This window comes from Chlorocebus sabaeus, chromosome 28, assembly GCF_047675955.1.
Source record: "Chlorocebus sabaeus isolate Y175 chromosome 28, mChlSab1.0.hap1, whole genome shotgun sequence".
In the NCBI taxonomy this organism is placed as follows: Eukaryota; Metazoa; Chordata; class Mammalia; order Primates; family Cercopithecidae; genus Chlorocebus; species Chlorocebus sabaeus.
In genome coordinates, this window is record NC_132931.1 from 15,118,129 (window position 1) to 15,133,112 (window position 14,984).

At 41.5% G+C, this 14,984-nt stretch overlaps 1 protein-coding gene across 2 annotated transcripts in view; it reads right to left on the reverse strand.

Moving 5' to 3' along the window:
• CYTH3 (cytohesin 3) overlaps nt 1–14,984 on the reverse strand; it is a 113,517-nt gene that overhangs the window by 41,796 nt on the left and 56,737 nt on the right. The window contains exon 2 of one of the 2 annotated variants that reach the window (XM_073012802.1): nt 2,982–3,098. The exons of the other annotated variant lie outside the window; for it this stretch is intronic. Within the exon in view, the coding sequence (XP_072868903.1) occupies nt 2,982–3,098 (117 nt within the window). The remainder of the gene's footprint in view (nt 1–2,981; nt 3,099–14,984) is intronic. 2 annotated transcript variants of the gene reach the window in all.

Sequence of the window (14,984 nt, forward strand, 5' to 3'; positions counted from 1 at the left end):
CATTTACAATGAACATAAGTGAAAAAAAGGAGTAAGTTTTAGAATTTGGACTTAAAAACCAGAACAAAAAACATCCCACTAAATGCTCTTTAAGAGGCACATTTAAAACACACGAATACATAAAAGTTAGAGGTAAAGGGGTAGAAAGTAATATACCAGACACATTCTTACAGAAAAAAGTTGGTACCACTGTAAGAAAAAATAGGCAAAAAAAACTTTAAGAAAAATAGACTAAAGCGATGAGTCACTCGATAATGACATTTTGTTCAGTTATTCACAAAGTCAGAATTTATATGCATCTAACAAAATAGCCTGAAAATATATAAAGCAAAAATTGACAGATGTACATGTAAAAATAAAATTTTTCCCAAAGGCAAAAAAAAGAAAAAAATGTTGAAGATCTTACTAACACAATAGCAAGCTTGATTTAATGGACATAATATACTTCACTGATTATAAGATGTGCTTTTTTTTTCACATTTTAACATATTTGAAGTGAATTGTGACATTTACATATTATTGCCTACATAGTTCTGAATCTGATTATTGCTAGAGGCAAAACTAAACAACTGCTACTCCTTAATGTTTCATGCAAAAACAAAATTTAAGAATAATCTGATGAAGGATTATGAGTCTAGTCATTACCACAGATTATTCATTGATACTTTCCGGTAAGATCAACAAAGCCTCAGCACAAAACTCTGCTAAACATTAGAAAAAAATCCAGGAGACAATATAGGAGCACTCTTTAAGAACCGCTGTGTCACTAATGCCTTCTATGGTGACAGCACTGTGTAGAAAAACACAGATATCAACTATTCTGAGTAGACAACTGATTCAGGAGTGAGAATCTGTAAATAAGCTTCAGGAATACCTTGACCAACTTACTGCACTCATATTTCATTTTTTTTTTTTTTTTTTTTTTTGAGACGGAGTCTCGCTCTGTCTTCCAGGCTGGAGTGCAGTGGCGCGATCTCCGCTCACTGCAAGCTCCACCTCCTGGGTTCACGCCATTCTCCTGCCTCAGCCTCCTGAGTAGCTGGAACTACAGACGCCCGCCACCATGCCCGGCTACTTTTTTGTATTTTCAGTAGAGGCAGGGTTTCATCGTGTTAGCCAGGATGGTCTCCATCTCCTGACATCATGATTCGCCCGCCTCAGCCTCCCAAAGTGCTGGGATTACAGGCTTGAGCCACCGTGCCTGGCCTCATATTTCACTTTTTATATATGTTCACAATAGTAAAAAAAAAAAAAGAAGAAGAAACCAACATTGAAGTAAGTTGAAAAAAAAATCAGACAGTATAAAGATTCTAAGTGAGAAAGATGCATTGCTCCTGGTTTAGGTACCAGCTTTTTTCTTCTTAATGGAACATAAGCTAATGACGCATCTTACAATTGATACAGACAGACTCTATGGGATCATGGCACCCAACAGGCGTGCAATATAAATTCAAGCACATGTGAAAAAGAAAGTCTTAATAAATTTCAAAGGATTGGTGTAGTGGAGATGAAGATGCTTTGCTCAACCTCTGGAGGTGCCCTCACGTAAAGCAGAGTTTAGAAAGCTCAAAATTACATCTCCGGATCCTCTTATAATTTAGGCTTCCAAAACGAACGAAGCTCTGCCACTCAGAGGCAGTGTACAGGATTCAAAAGAGAGCAGTGAAGCAGAGGTCCTCATCCTGCCCTTTTACTGCTTCTCAGCTGGCCCACAAAGATGTGAAAGGTGAGGATTTTCTGGAACAGCATTCTATCTAGTGTTCGTTCTCTAGATTCCTAGGAATTGAGAGTTCATTCCAGCACTGTGGCCTCTTGATTCAGGTTCTGTGGACCCCATCACAGCTGGGGATATGCATGGACCTCCATGGTTGCAGGAGTTGCCTAGCAGGCGAGAATTCCTCTGGTGCCTCGATTCTGGAGAGCCAAGCTAGGGCCCACTCCTTTAGCCAACCTATGGCTCCCCAATCAAATCATCCCTTCCTGCTCAAAATACTTGGAGTGCTCTGTATTTCCTGTATGGAACTATACCTGAAACCACTGCTGTCATAAAGACCACATTCTCCGAACACAAAACAATAAAGTTAGAAATCAATTGCAAAACAGTGACTAGGATGAGTGCGGTGGCTCATGCCTGTAATTCCAGAACTTTGGGAGGCTGAGGTGGCTGGATCACTTGAGCCCAGGAGTTCGAGACCAGTCTGGGCAACATGGCAAAGACCCTGTCTCTACTAAAAATACAAAAATTAGCCGGGTATGGTGGCACACACCTGTAGTCCCAGCTATTTGGGGGCTGAGGTAGGAGAATTAACTAAGCCTGGAAGGTCAAGGCTGCAGTGAGCCATGATCATGCCACCGTACTCCAGCCTGGGTGACAAAGCAAAACTCTCTCAAAAAAGCAAAAACAAAAAACAGTGACCAGGAAAACCCATTTGTTTGGAAATTAAATTAAGAAACACAATTCTAAATAACTCATCAGTCAAAGATAACAACGTAATATAAATTAGAAAATACGAACAAAGGCCAGGCACAGTGGTTCACACCTGTAATCCCAGAACTTTGGGAGTTCAAGGTGGGCAGATCACCTGAGGTCAGGAGTTTGAGACCAGCCTGCCAACATGGTGAAACCCCATCTCTACTAAAAATACAAAAATTAGGCAGGTGTGGTGGTGCATGCCTGTAATCCCAGCTACTTGGGAGGCCGAGGTGGGAGAATCACTTGAACCCAGGAGGTAGAAGTTGCACTGAGCCAAGATCTCACTACTGCACTCCAGCCTAGGCAAAAGAGTGGAACTCCATCTCCAAAAAACAAACAAACAAAAAACAAGAAGAGAAGAGAAAGATAATGTGAAAATATTACTTGGATGCTACAGCTAAAACAAGTTAGAAAATCAGAACTTAAGGTGCTACCACAGCCTGGGCAATATAGAAAGACCCTGTCTGAAAAAAACCAAAACACATTAGCCAGGTGTGGTGGTACATACCTGTAATCCTATCTACTTGGGAGGTTGAGACAGGAGAGTTTGAAGGAATTTGAGGCTGCAGTGAGCGATGATTGGGCCACTGCACTCTAACCTGGGTGACAGAGCAAGGTCCTATCTCTTTAAAAAAAAAAAAAAAAAAAAAAAAAAAGCTTATTTTAGAAAATAATTTTGTTGAAAACTGATAAACTAAGCACTCACCTTTAAAAATTAGAAAAACCGCTTAAACCCAAAGAAGAAAATAATACAGAAATCAATTATTAAAATGCAATCAAGTATAGCCACTTTTAAAAACAGTTTGGCAGTTCTTCAAAAAATTAAACAGTTTACATTCCAGCAATTCCACTCCTAGTTATACATCCCAAAAAGTAAAAACGTATGTCCACACAAAAACCTGTACATGAATGTTCATAGCAACACTATTCACAAATAGCCCAAACAACCTAAATGTCCATCAACAGATGAATGGATTTAAAACTATATGGTATATATATACAAAAGAATGTGACTCAGCCATAAAAATGAAGTACTGATACACGCTACAACACAGATGAACTCTGAAGACATTATGCTAGGTAAAATGAGCCAGCCACAAAAGACCACATGTTGTATGATTCCATTTATAGAAAACATCCAGAGTAGGTCAAGAACAGACAAAACTAATTTGTGTTGATAGGAATCAAAACAGTGGGTAATCTAGGGAGGCAGAAAGTACTGCCTGAAAAAGGGCATATCAGAGCCTTCTGTGATGTTGCAAATGTCTACTTCAATTTAGGAAGCAGATACACAAGGGTGTGTGTACATGAATAGATGGAAAATAGCTTGAGTTCTAGGTACGCTTAACATTTGAGCACTTTACTTATTGCCCTTAAAAGCCTATGTCTGAATAACTGATCCCTTTTAATCCTTAACAGAGAAAGGGAAGAATTTCCGGAAAAAGACACTGAAACAGCATTCAAAAATGTGTCAAACACTAACAGAACCGATGCTAATTGCCCTAGGATGACTTCAGGACAATCCAGTCTAAGGTACAAACGTGAGTCAGGTGCCCTCAGTGCCACCTCTGCCTTACATCCTGCAGCTCTAAGCATCAAGTAAAGGGCAAATTCCAGCAGTGTTTTAAGGGACAATGGGGGAGACGATTTTTTCTTTTTAGAGAGATTACTAACTACAGAATAAAGCCTCATAAAATCTAAAACCCATCAATTTTAAGTAAACCATTTTTATGTCCTGTTTAAAAGATAAAACACCAACACTCCAAACTTTAAGATGCTGTAAGACACATTCCAATTTCACAGATATTAAAATGCACTTTTTTTTTTTTTGAAACAGTCTCTCGCTCTGCCGCCCAGGCTAGAGTACAGTGGCGCGATCTCAGCTCACTGCAAGCTCCGCCTCCTGGGTTCACGCCATTCTCCTGCCTCAGCCTCCCAAGTAACTGGGACTAAAGGTGCCCGCCACCATGCCCGGCTAATTTTTGTATTTTTAGTAGACACGGGGTTTCACTGTGTTAGCCAGGATGGTCTCCATCTCCTGACCTCGTGATCCGCCCACCTCGGCTTCCCAAAATGATGGGATTACAGGCGTGAGCCACCGCGCCCGGCCTAAAATGTGCATCTTAGAATCAGTAATATACAGCTATCAACAATGCCTACTTTTTAATGGAATAGCATTTAATTCAAACTTGATGTTTGAGTCCGGTAGAGTGGCACACACCTGTAATCCCAGTAGTCTGGGAAGCCAAGGGGGTTGGATCACGTGAGACCAGGAGTTTGAGACCAGCCTGGGCAATACAGGCCACAGTGAGCTATGATCACACTGCTGCACTCCAGCCTGGTCACAGAGCGAGACTCCATCTCAAAAAACAAAACAAAAGAAGGCTGGGCGCAGTGACTCATGCCTGTAATCCCAGCACTTTGGGAGGTCGAGGCAGGCAGATTGCTTGAGTTCAGGTGTTCAAGACGAGCCTGGGCAACATGGTGAAACCCCATCTCCACAACAAATACAGAAATTAGCTGGGTGAGGTGGCATATGCCTGTAGTCCCAGCTACTTGGGAGGCAGAGGTGGGAGGATGGGTTGAGCCCAGAAGGCGGAGGTTGCAGTGAGCCGAGATCATGCCACTGCACTGCAGCCTGGGTGACAGAGCCAGATTCTGTCTTGGGGGGGAAGAAATAACGTGTTAGGAGCAGATAAGAAAACCATGAATAACTGTTCTGTAGGTTGATACTTTTGAGCACTACTGTTCTTATTCTTCCAAGTTTCCTTCTACCTTAGGTATACACATCTATCTATTTCTTCTCAGACTTTTGGGTAAAATGAAGTGTAGGCATACACATCTATCACTGGATAAGGTAGATAAGAATTTTTGTACACTACAAACATGACAGATAAACTTAGCAATAAACTACAAATTAGAGCAGCCATTGCAAGTTTTTTAAATAACTGCTTTGTATTTACATAGTGTTACATGTAAAACAAACATGGTGTTACAACCCTACCCAAATCATCCTTTTAGACTTATACATAAACATCCTCTTGACAACAAACATGCCAACCCACAACTGCTGCTCTTCCTGTTTGGTGATGCAGCCAACCACTAACAAGCAGTGGAAGAACCAGTGCAGTGGCATGTGTCTTACCAATGCAGTAGTCAAGGACAGTTTATTCCCCAGTTCCACAGACCAAAACTAAACATAAGGGCCAAGGACACAGCTCCTTGGGATCCTTGGCACAAGTGTTTCATTCCAATCATTCATTCTAGCTCATTTTTTCTTTTCTTTTTTTGAGGTGGGGGCAGGATCTCACTGTCACCCAGGTTGGAGGGCAATGGCCCAATCATAGCTCACCGCAGCCTCCAACTCCTAGACTCAGGCAATTGGCCTGCCTCAGCCTCCCAAGTAGCTGGGACTACAGGCGCCTATGTTTTATTTTTGTAGAGATGGGTCTTGCTATTTTGCCTAGGCTGGTCTGAAGCGATCCTCCCTCCTCAGCCTCCCAAAGTGTTGGGATTACAGGTGTGAGCCACCACACCGGGCTTGGAGCTCGTTTTCTGTAGCAGGTTTTTATAACATGGTCTAAAGACCTTCTCCATCAGAAACACTCGGAAGTACTTGTCCACAGCAGAGTTCCTAGACACTATCCCAAACCTACCAAATCAGAACCTCTAGGTGTCAAGCCCAGGACTCTGAATTTAACAAGCTTCCCAAATCATTTTGTTGAATAGGGAAATTTGAGGACCACTGCTAAAATACAACACTGAATAGATAAGTCCTTAACACAAATCATGAACGCAATATATTAGGTAGACAGGCAACATGACACAGTCAGTCTTGCAGCTGGACTTGTCTCAAATATTCTCTCTGCCATTTACTAGCTCTGTGTCCTTAGGCAACTTACCTAATCTCTCTGTGCCTCAGTTTCCTCATTTGTAAATGGGATACTGCTACTATCTCAAGCTAATCAAACTCTCTTCTTGAATATTACTAGAAATTTCAAATTAAATACTGCATCTCAAAACAAATCAATACAAAAAATATTTTAAGATCTTGAACGATGAATATGTTGACCTCAGTCATGAAAAACTAGTAATAGACATTGAGACTTTCTACCCTAGCTAACTGAAAAATAGAGTAAAATAAACAACTTCTGAATAACTGAGTTTCTTTCACAGCCAGAAGCTGTCGTTGGCGGTGCGGGGGAACAGCTTCACAAGTGCACGTGACTAAAAACCATGTGAGGACACTTTGGAAGACAGTTTGGCAGTTTCTCTCAAAGCTCAACAGCCTTACAATACGATCCAGCAACTGCCCTCCTTGGAATTTACCCAACTGAGTTGGAAACTATGTCCACATGAAAATCTGCCACAAATATTTATAGCAGCTTTATTTATAATTGCCAAAAACTGAAGCAACCAAGATGTCCCTCAATAGGTGACTCGATAAACTTTGATGCATCCAGACAATGAAATGTTATTCAGTGATAGTAAGAGATGAGCTCTCAAGCCTTGAAAAGACATAAAGGAACTTTAAATGTATCTTGAACGATGAATATGCTGAAAGAAGTGAAAGAAGCCAATCTGAAAAGGCTACATATTGTACAATTTCAACTAGATGGCATTCTGGAAAAGGCAATGCTACTGAGACAACAGGTCAGTGGTTGCCAGGGGTTCAGGGGGACATGGAGAGGGATGAATAGCTGAGCACAGGGGACTCCTGGGCGGTGAAACTCTTCTGTATGATATGGGAACGGTGGATCCATGTTATTATGCACCTGTCAGAACCCCAAGGACCCCAAAAGGAAATCCTATTGTAAACCATAAACTTCAGTTAGTAACAAGGTATCACTATTGGTTCATCCATTGTAAGAAATGCACCACACTAATGTAAGATGTTAGTAACAGGGAAATTATGAGCTGGGAGGCGGCGAGCAGATGGGAACTCTATACTGTCGGCTCGATTTTTATGTAAATCTAAATTTGTTCTAAAAACTAAAGTCTATTAATAACATCTTCAAAGTAGGGATAATGACATCCAAAGCTACCAAATAATTCTCTAAGACAACTTTGTGAAAGTCATCTCTGACAATTTCATCAACCCAAACTCCCAACAAGTCCTCTTGAACATCCGACAGAAGATGAAAGAAGATTCCTTATCAAATTTCAAATGAGTTTTCAACTACAATGTCAGGGAGATGTCACCTAAAATTTAAGATGAGATTTTATCCTTTTCATTGAAGTTTTTTCAAAATCTTTGGCCTTGAGAACTTAAGTTGGGAAGATAAAAACATTTTTATAACCAGTCTGCTATATCCATAGGTGGAATTTTGGCTAAAAACGCGTGAAATCTAAGAGTGTTCATGCTGCTGGTGTTCCCAAAAGAAACCCTCAGTGCACGTCAGTCATTTTTTTCTAATCCATTTCATCAACGCTGATGGATTCTGACACAACTTCACACATCATCTTGAGTAGTGCTGTCAGGCTTAGGAAAGCAGTATTTTTTCCTCCTCAGCATCTTTAAGTATCTTCCAAGAAAACAGTTGGGCATATTGCCTTCATTGATAGAGTTGTCACACTTAAAACGCTTAAACAGCACCAAAAAGCAGGGTGAGGATTAATCTTTTGTAAAACCTGAAGTATTCTATTTGATATTTGATCACAAAATGGAGAAATCGATATTCCGGAATTTCTTCTCAATTTCCTTTCCAAGTGAAGTTCTGGCAGTACTCACTAAAATATAAACCAAATCATGTTTCTTCCCTGCTTAAAACACGTATGACTTCCTACCGGGTTCAGAATAAAATCCAAGTTCCTCACCTGAGCCTACAGTGCCCTCCCTGATCCGACCCCATCTGCCACAGGGGCACCATCCCCTCCTGTGAACCCCTATCCTGGGCACCTGGCTGGCTCCAGCTCCCTCCAGCTCCCTCGCTCAAAGCAGGCCCTCCCTGATCACCCTGCCTAAAGGACAGACTCCCAGCTCCCTGCACGATCGTTTTCTATCAGACATGGCTGCTGTATTTCTTTCATAGCACTTTTTACCCAGAGTGTTTTGGAAGCAGAACAGAATGATGGCTGAATGCACGTGTTGTGAAGCTACACTGCAGAGCCTGACTCCTGGCTCTACCACTTCATTAGCTGGGCAAGACCGGACACCTGTGCTTTACTTTTCTCATTTCAAACATTTAAAAATTTTTAATTGTGGTAAAACACATAACACAGCTGGGCACAATGGTGCACACCTATCGTCCTAGACTCTCAGGAGATCGAGGCAAAAGGCTCATTTAAGCCTCGAAGTTCAAATCCCAAAATGCTGGGATTACAGGAGCAAGCCATGGTGCCTGGCCTAATTATAGTCTTTTATTTTTAAACGTACAATTACATTATTATTGACTATAGTTACTCTGTTGTGCTATCAAATATTAGGTCTTGGCCGGGCACCGTGGCTAATGCCTGTAATCCTAGCACTTTGGGAGGCCAAAGCACGTGGACCACTTGTGGCCCAGAGTTCAAGACCAGCCTGGCCAAAAGGTCTCTACTAAAAATACAAAAATTAGCCGGGTGCGGTGGCTTGCATTTGTCATCCCAGCTACTCAGGAGGCTGAGGTACAAGAATCACTCGAACCCGAGAGGTGAAGGTTGCAGTGAGCTGAGATTGTGCCACTGCACTCCAGCCTGGGTGACAGAGTAAGACCCTGTCTCAAAAATAAGCAAATAAATAAAAAATACTAGGTCTTATTCATTCTTTCTAACTAATTTTTTTGTGCCCACTAACCATCCCTATCTCCGCTTTACCCTTCCCAGCCTCTGGTAACCATCCTTCTACGCTCTACTATCTCCATGAGTTCAATTTCAACCTATTTATTTATTTATTTATTTATTTATTTATTTATTTATTTAGAAGCAAGGTCTCCTGATGTTTCCCAGGCTGCAGTATGGTGGTGCAATCATGACTCAGTAGCCTTGAACTCCAGGGCTCATGCAATCCTTCTGCCTCAGCCTCCCATGTAGTGGCTACAGGCATGTGCCACCAGGCCTGGCATCCATTTTTTTCTTAAGTGTCCAGTGCGGTATGTTTTTTGTTTGTTTGTTTTTGTTTTTTTGAGACAGAGTCTCACTCTGTCCCCTAGGCTGGAGTGCAGTGGCACGATCTCGGCTCACTGCAAGCTCCGCCTCCCAGGTTCAGGCTATTCTCCTGCCTCAGCCTCCTGAGTAGCTGGGACTACAGGCGCCCGCCACCACACCCAGCTGATTTTTTTGTATTTTTAGTAGAGACAGGGTTTCACCGTGTTAGCCAGGATGGTCTTGATCTCCTGACCTCGTGATCCGCCCATCTCGGCCTCCCAAAGTGCTGGGATTACAGGCGTGAGCCACCGCGCCCAGCCCAGTTCAGGACTGTTAAGTATATTCACACTGTTTTGCAACCACCATCGCTATCCATCTCCAGAACTTTTTCATCTTGCAAAACTCTGTACCCATTAAATACTCTCCAACTCTCCCTTTCCCCAGCCCCAGGCACCCGCCATTCTACTTTCTGTCTCTATGAATTCAACTACTCAGGTACCTCACATAAGTAGAATCACACAGTATTTGTCTTGTGACTGGCTTATTTCACCTGGCATAAATATAAAAAAAAAAAAGTCCTAAAGGTTCATTCATGTTGTGGCATGTGACAGTTTCCTTTTTTAAAAATAAATTATTTTCAATTTTTTTTTTAAGATTAGTCAAATGCAGTAGTGAGAAGAGAGGAAAGAGTCGAATAAGCAGTTAGACCTGTAACTGAACAATCGAGATAACTTACTACCTTCAGACCAGCCTTCCTTCCTTTGTAAGGCTGAGTAATGTCCCATCGCATGGAGAGATCACATTTTGCTTATCCATTCATCTGGCCATGTACGCTCGGGTGGCTTCAGCTCTTGCCCATTGTGAAGGGCACAGGGTAGTGCTATTTTTAATGTTTGGAGGAATCTCTACAGTTTTTCACAGCAGCTGCACCATTTTACATTCCCACCAACAGTGCACAAAGTTTCCAATTTTCCGCACAGTCATCTCATCTTTAATAGGGACAACAGTAACTACTCCACCTAGAAGTGCCATGTATTAATATTACCAGTACTATCCTGCTGACTGACGGTTTAGTTTATGTCTCCTCCTATAAGAATGTCAACTCCCAAGGACAGGGTTCTTGCCTGATTCATTATTAAATTCCCAGCACCAAGAACCGTGACTAGCATATAGTAGGAACTCAGAGATATTTGCTGAATTATCAGACTACTCAGAACACAGGCTTTTCACAAAAGGTGCTCCAGAGATGAGACATATGTTTATTAGTTCTCTGCAATTAAAAGAGCTATTTCATTCATTTTCATGGTCTTTGTGAATTCCTGAAAATATATCCCAGCACTGTCCATTGTTGCATGGTATAGAAAACAGTCTGGGGAAAGGAGGAACCTGCAACACCATTTTAGTAAGATTTCCACAATTTTGTGTCAATCTTAAAGTCAAGAGGGCTTTAATAACACTGGTGCCTATCTACAACAGTGAGGTGGTTGCAATACAATACAATACAATATTGTATTCTTTGCAATACAATCTCAATCCCAGTAAAGTGTCCCCACATTTTCTTTGCCATTGTCTTTAATTACCCAGTTTGAAAAATTTAATCTCCTTGGCCTTCAACACCCAGGGGCCTTGAGAACCAATGGTCTAGGGAAGCATAGTTCCGCGGTCTCACAGTTTTGGTGCCCTCTTCGGGTGTCTGAAGACAAAATTTCATGCACTTTCCTAGATTCCTCAGTTAATCCGAGATTACACCCAAACAGAAGATTAACACTGTTCCTTGGAAGCCAGCGAGGCAGGAACCCATCACAGGGGCCCAGCCCAGAAGACAGCCCATTTTGTCTGGATGTTCTCTCTGCCCACCAGAACTCAGCTCCATGAAGTTTCAGTGCTTCTCAGCCACAGACACATCTGAGCACCGGAGTTCTTCTCAGCATCCTTTCAGAAAGGCTCGTGGAGTGCAGGGAAAGCGGAGCATCACAGACTCCCCTGACCTTGTAAAAGGAACTAGAGCTTCTCAGAAGACACATTTTGATTCAAAGTTTTTAGAGGGCCCATCCTGGACCAGACAAATAAGAGAAAAACAGGTACAAAAGATAAAGGACACTGATACCTCCAGCTTTGAAATGTCTAAGAAATAAGAAGCACTGGCCGGGCGCGGTGGCTCAAGCCTGTAATCCCAGCACTTTGGGAGGCCGAGACGGGCGGATCACGAAGTCAAGAGATCGAGACCATCCTGGCTAACCCGGTGAAACCCCGTCTCTACTAAAAATATACAAAAAAAAAACTAGCCGGGCGAGGTGGCGGGCGCCTGTAGTCCCAGCTACTCGGGAGGCTGAGGCAGGAGAATGGCATAAACCCGGGAGGCGGAGCTTGCAGTGAGCTGAGATTCGGCCATTGCACTCCAGCCTGGGCGACAGAGCGAGACTCCGTCTCAAAAAAAAAAAAAAAAAAAAAAAAAGAAATAAGAAGCACTGATGGATCGATGAGAGGCGATGAACGGACATGTGATAAAGCACGCACAGTGAAAGGTCAACCGTGGATCCCAGGAGGTGGGTTTACACCTAAGTCACTGCATATCCTTTCAACATTTTTGCATATTTGGAATTTTTCATACTAAAATGTTGAAAAGTATTTTGAAAAGTCAAAACATAAGAAATAAATTTTAAAAGCCTTGACTATTAGAGACCTCTACAGATTTCTAAATGATTTTAATAGCATTTTCCCTTAATTTTGTGTATAAGGAAGGCTTTAAAAAAAATACTACTTTTATTTTCTCTTCAAATATTACTAAGTATTCCTAAATAACCTACACCATCTGGCTCGTCAAAACCATACAAACTGGTAGTATTTCCAAAGAGAAGTGTCATTTTCAGCCCTGGAGCTCCCCACTATGAGAGCCGGTACCTAACAGGGCCACATTCCACCTGGCCCAGAAATGACCTTAGAACAAAACAAACTGAGCATACTCTCACCAAATCATACAAAAAAAATTTTTAATAAGAATAACTTGCTAGTTCAAGAGACAAGTAGAGCCTATAAGATGTGTTGTTTCCTTCTCATCTAGCCTGAAGGACACATGTGATTGACAAGATTTCTCACAGTAATATCAAATTATCACCTATGACAAAAACGGATGCCAAAACGAATATTCGCTCTGTGAAAGGCTGGGGTTCCTTGCAACCACAGGCAAAGAGCTGCCTAGTCATACTATTAGTATAGAGACAATAGTATTTTCTTATCTTGACGTTGATTGGCTTGAAAAAAAAAAGAATAAGGTTATTTTGGTAAATTTCTAAAAAGACAAAAATGTAAACAGAACCCACCCTACATAAAACTACAGAGTTATTTGTGGGTGAAGAAAATGGGATGGGATGCCCCCTCTTCCTCTGAGAACTCTGTTACTTCCAGTGTCCTGAAGGAGTACTGGTCGGATTTTAGAACGCCACTCCACAACGTGGAGCACGTGAGAGTTGATAAGCAAAATCGCAGCTGAGCAACACCAGAAAGTTCTTCCTGATTATTCCCCTGCTCTAGCCACCCAAGAGCAGAAGATGCTCCACAGTTCAGGCGCCTTGATAGTCCAGAAACGTACAGATAATTTCCCTAAAGACAAATGAGGACAAAAAGGGTGGGCCAAAAAAACATTTTTTAATGGGTGAAAACTTCTCAAATTTGGCAAAAAACATAAGTCTATGAATTCAAGAGGCTAAACAAACTTGAAACAGAATAAACCCAGAGATCTATGCCAAGACACATTATACACATTCTTCTGAAAGCCGAAAAAGTTTGAAACCAACCAGAGAAAATAACACCTCACCTATACCGGAGAAAGATAATTCAAATGACAATGGGCTTCTCATCAAAACCGCAACAGCCAGAGGAAGTAGCAAAACATTCTTCAAGTGAAGAAAGAAAAGAAATGTCAACCCTGAATTCTATATCTGGTGAAGTTATCCTTTGGGAATGAAAGGGAAATTGACACATTCTTAAGTGAAGGAAAACTAAAAGAATCTGTCGCCAGCAGACCTACCCTAAAAGAATGGCTAGAGGGAGTTCTCTAACTAGAAGGGAAATGATCAAAGAAGTCAGCTCAAAATATTAGAAAAGAAGAACAAAAGAAACAGTAAAAATATGTGTAAGTATAAAAAACTTTCCTTCTCCTCTTGGGTTTTCTCAATCACGTTTGATGGTTGAGGCAAAAACTAACACCATCTGTTATAGTTCTCAATGTATATAGAAGACATATTTAAGAAGATTATAAACTGGAGAGAGTAAGGGACACAGAGGGAGGCAAGGGTTCTACATTTCATTTGAACTGGTAAAGTGACACCACCAGTAGATGGTAATTATATAAACATATATATTACTTATTATACATACATATATACATATATGCAAACATACACCTAGAGCAACCATTTAAAAAGCTATACAAAGAGATATATGCAATCAAAAACATAGAGGCCAGGTGCAGTGGCTCACACCTGTAATGCTAGCACTTTGGAAGGCTGAGGTGGGTGGATTGCCTGAGCTCAGGAGTTTGAGAACAGCCTTGGCAACACCGCAAGACCCCATCTCTACCAAAAAAATCAAAAAATTGGCCAGGTGTGGTGACGCATGCCTGTGGTCCCAAGCTACTCAGGAGGCTGAGATGGGAGGATTACTTGAGCTTGGGAGGCAGAGGTTGCAGTCAGCCAAGATCATACTACTGCACTCCAACGTGGGTGACAGGGTGAGACTCCATCTCAAAAAACTGTGTGTGTGTATGTATATATACACACACATATACATACACACACATATGTCAAACTGGAAATCTAAAATGTGTTCAAGTAAATCATAGGAAAAAGAAAACAAAAAAGCCAAACTGGAAAAAAAAAAAAAAAAAAGGAAATGTCAGACCTAAGCCCTATTATAATCAATAATTTTGTGTGTGTGTGTGTGTGTGTGTGTGTGTGTGTGTGTGTGTGTGTGAGACTGCTGAGTCTCACCGTATCACCCAGGCTGGAGTGCAGTGGCATTTTATCTCTGCCCACTGCAACCTCTGCCTCCCAGGTTCAAGTGATTGTCCTGCCTCAGCCTCCCGAGTAGCTGGGATTACAGGCATGCACCACCACGTCCAGTTAATTTTTGAATTTTTAGTAGAGACAGGGTTTCACCATGTTGGCCAAGCTGGTCTTGAACTCCTCATCTTAGGTGATCCCACCAGCCTCCGCCTCCCAAAGTGCTGCGATTACAGGCGTGAACCACTGTCCCTGGCCAATAATCATCTTAAATGTAAAAGGTCTAAATATAAATGTTAAATATTAAAAGATTGGCAGAGTAGAATTTAAAAATTATACATGACCCACCTAGATGCTGTCTACAAAAAACTCACTTCAAATACATGTACATGATATTTGAACATATTGGCTGAAGGTAAAAGGATGAAAAAGATATACCATGCAAA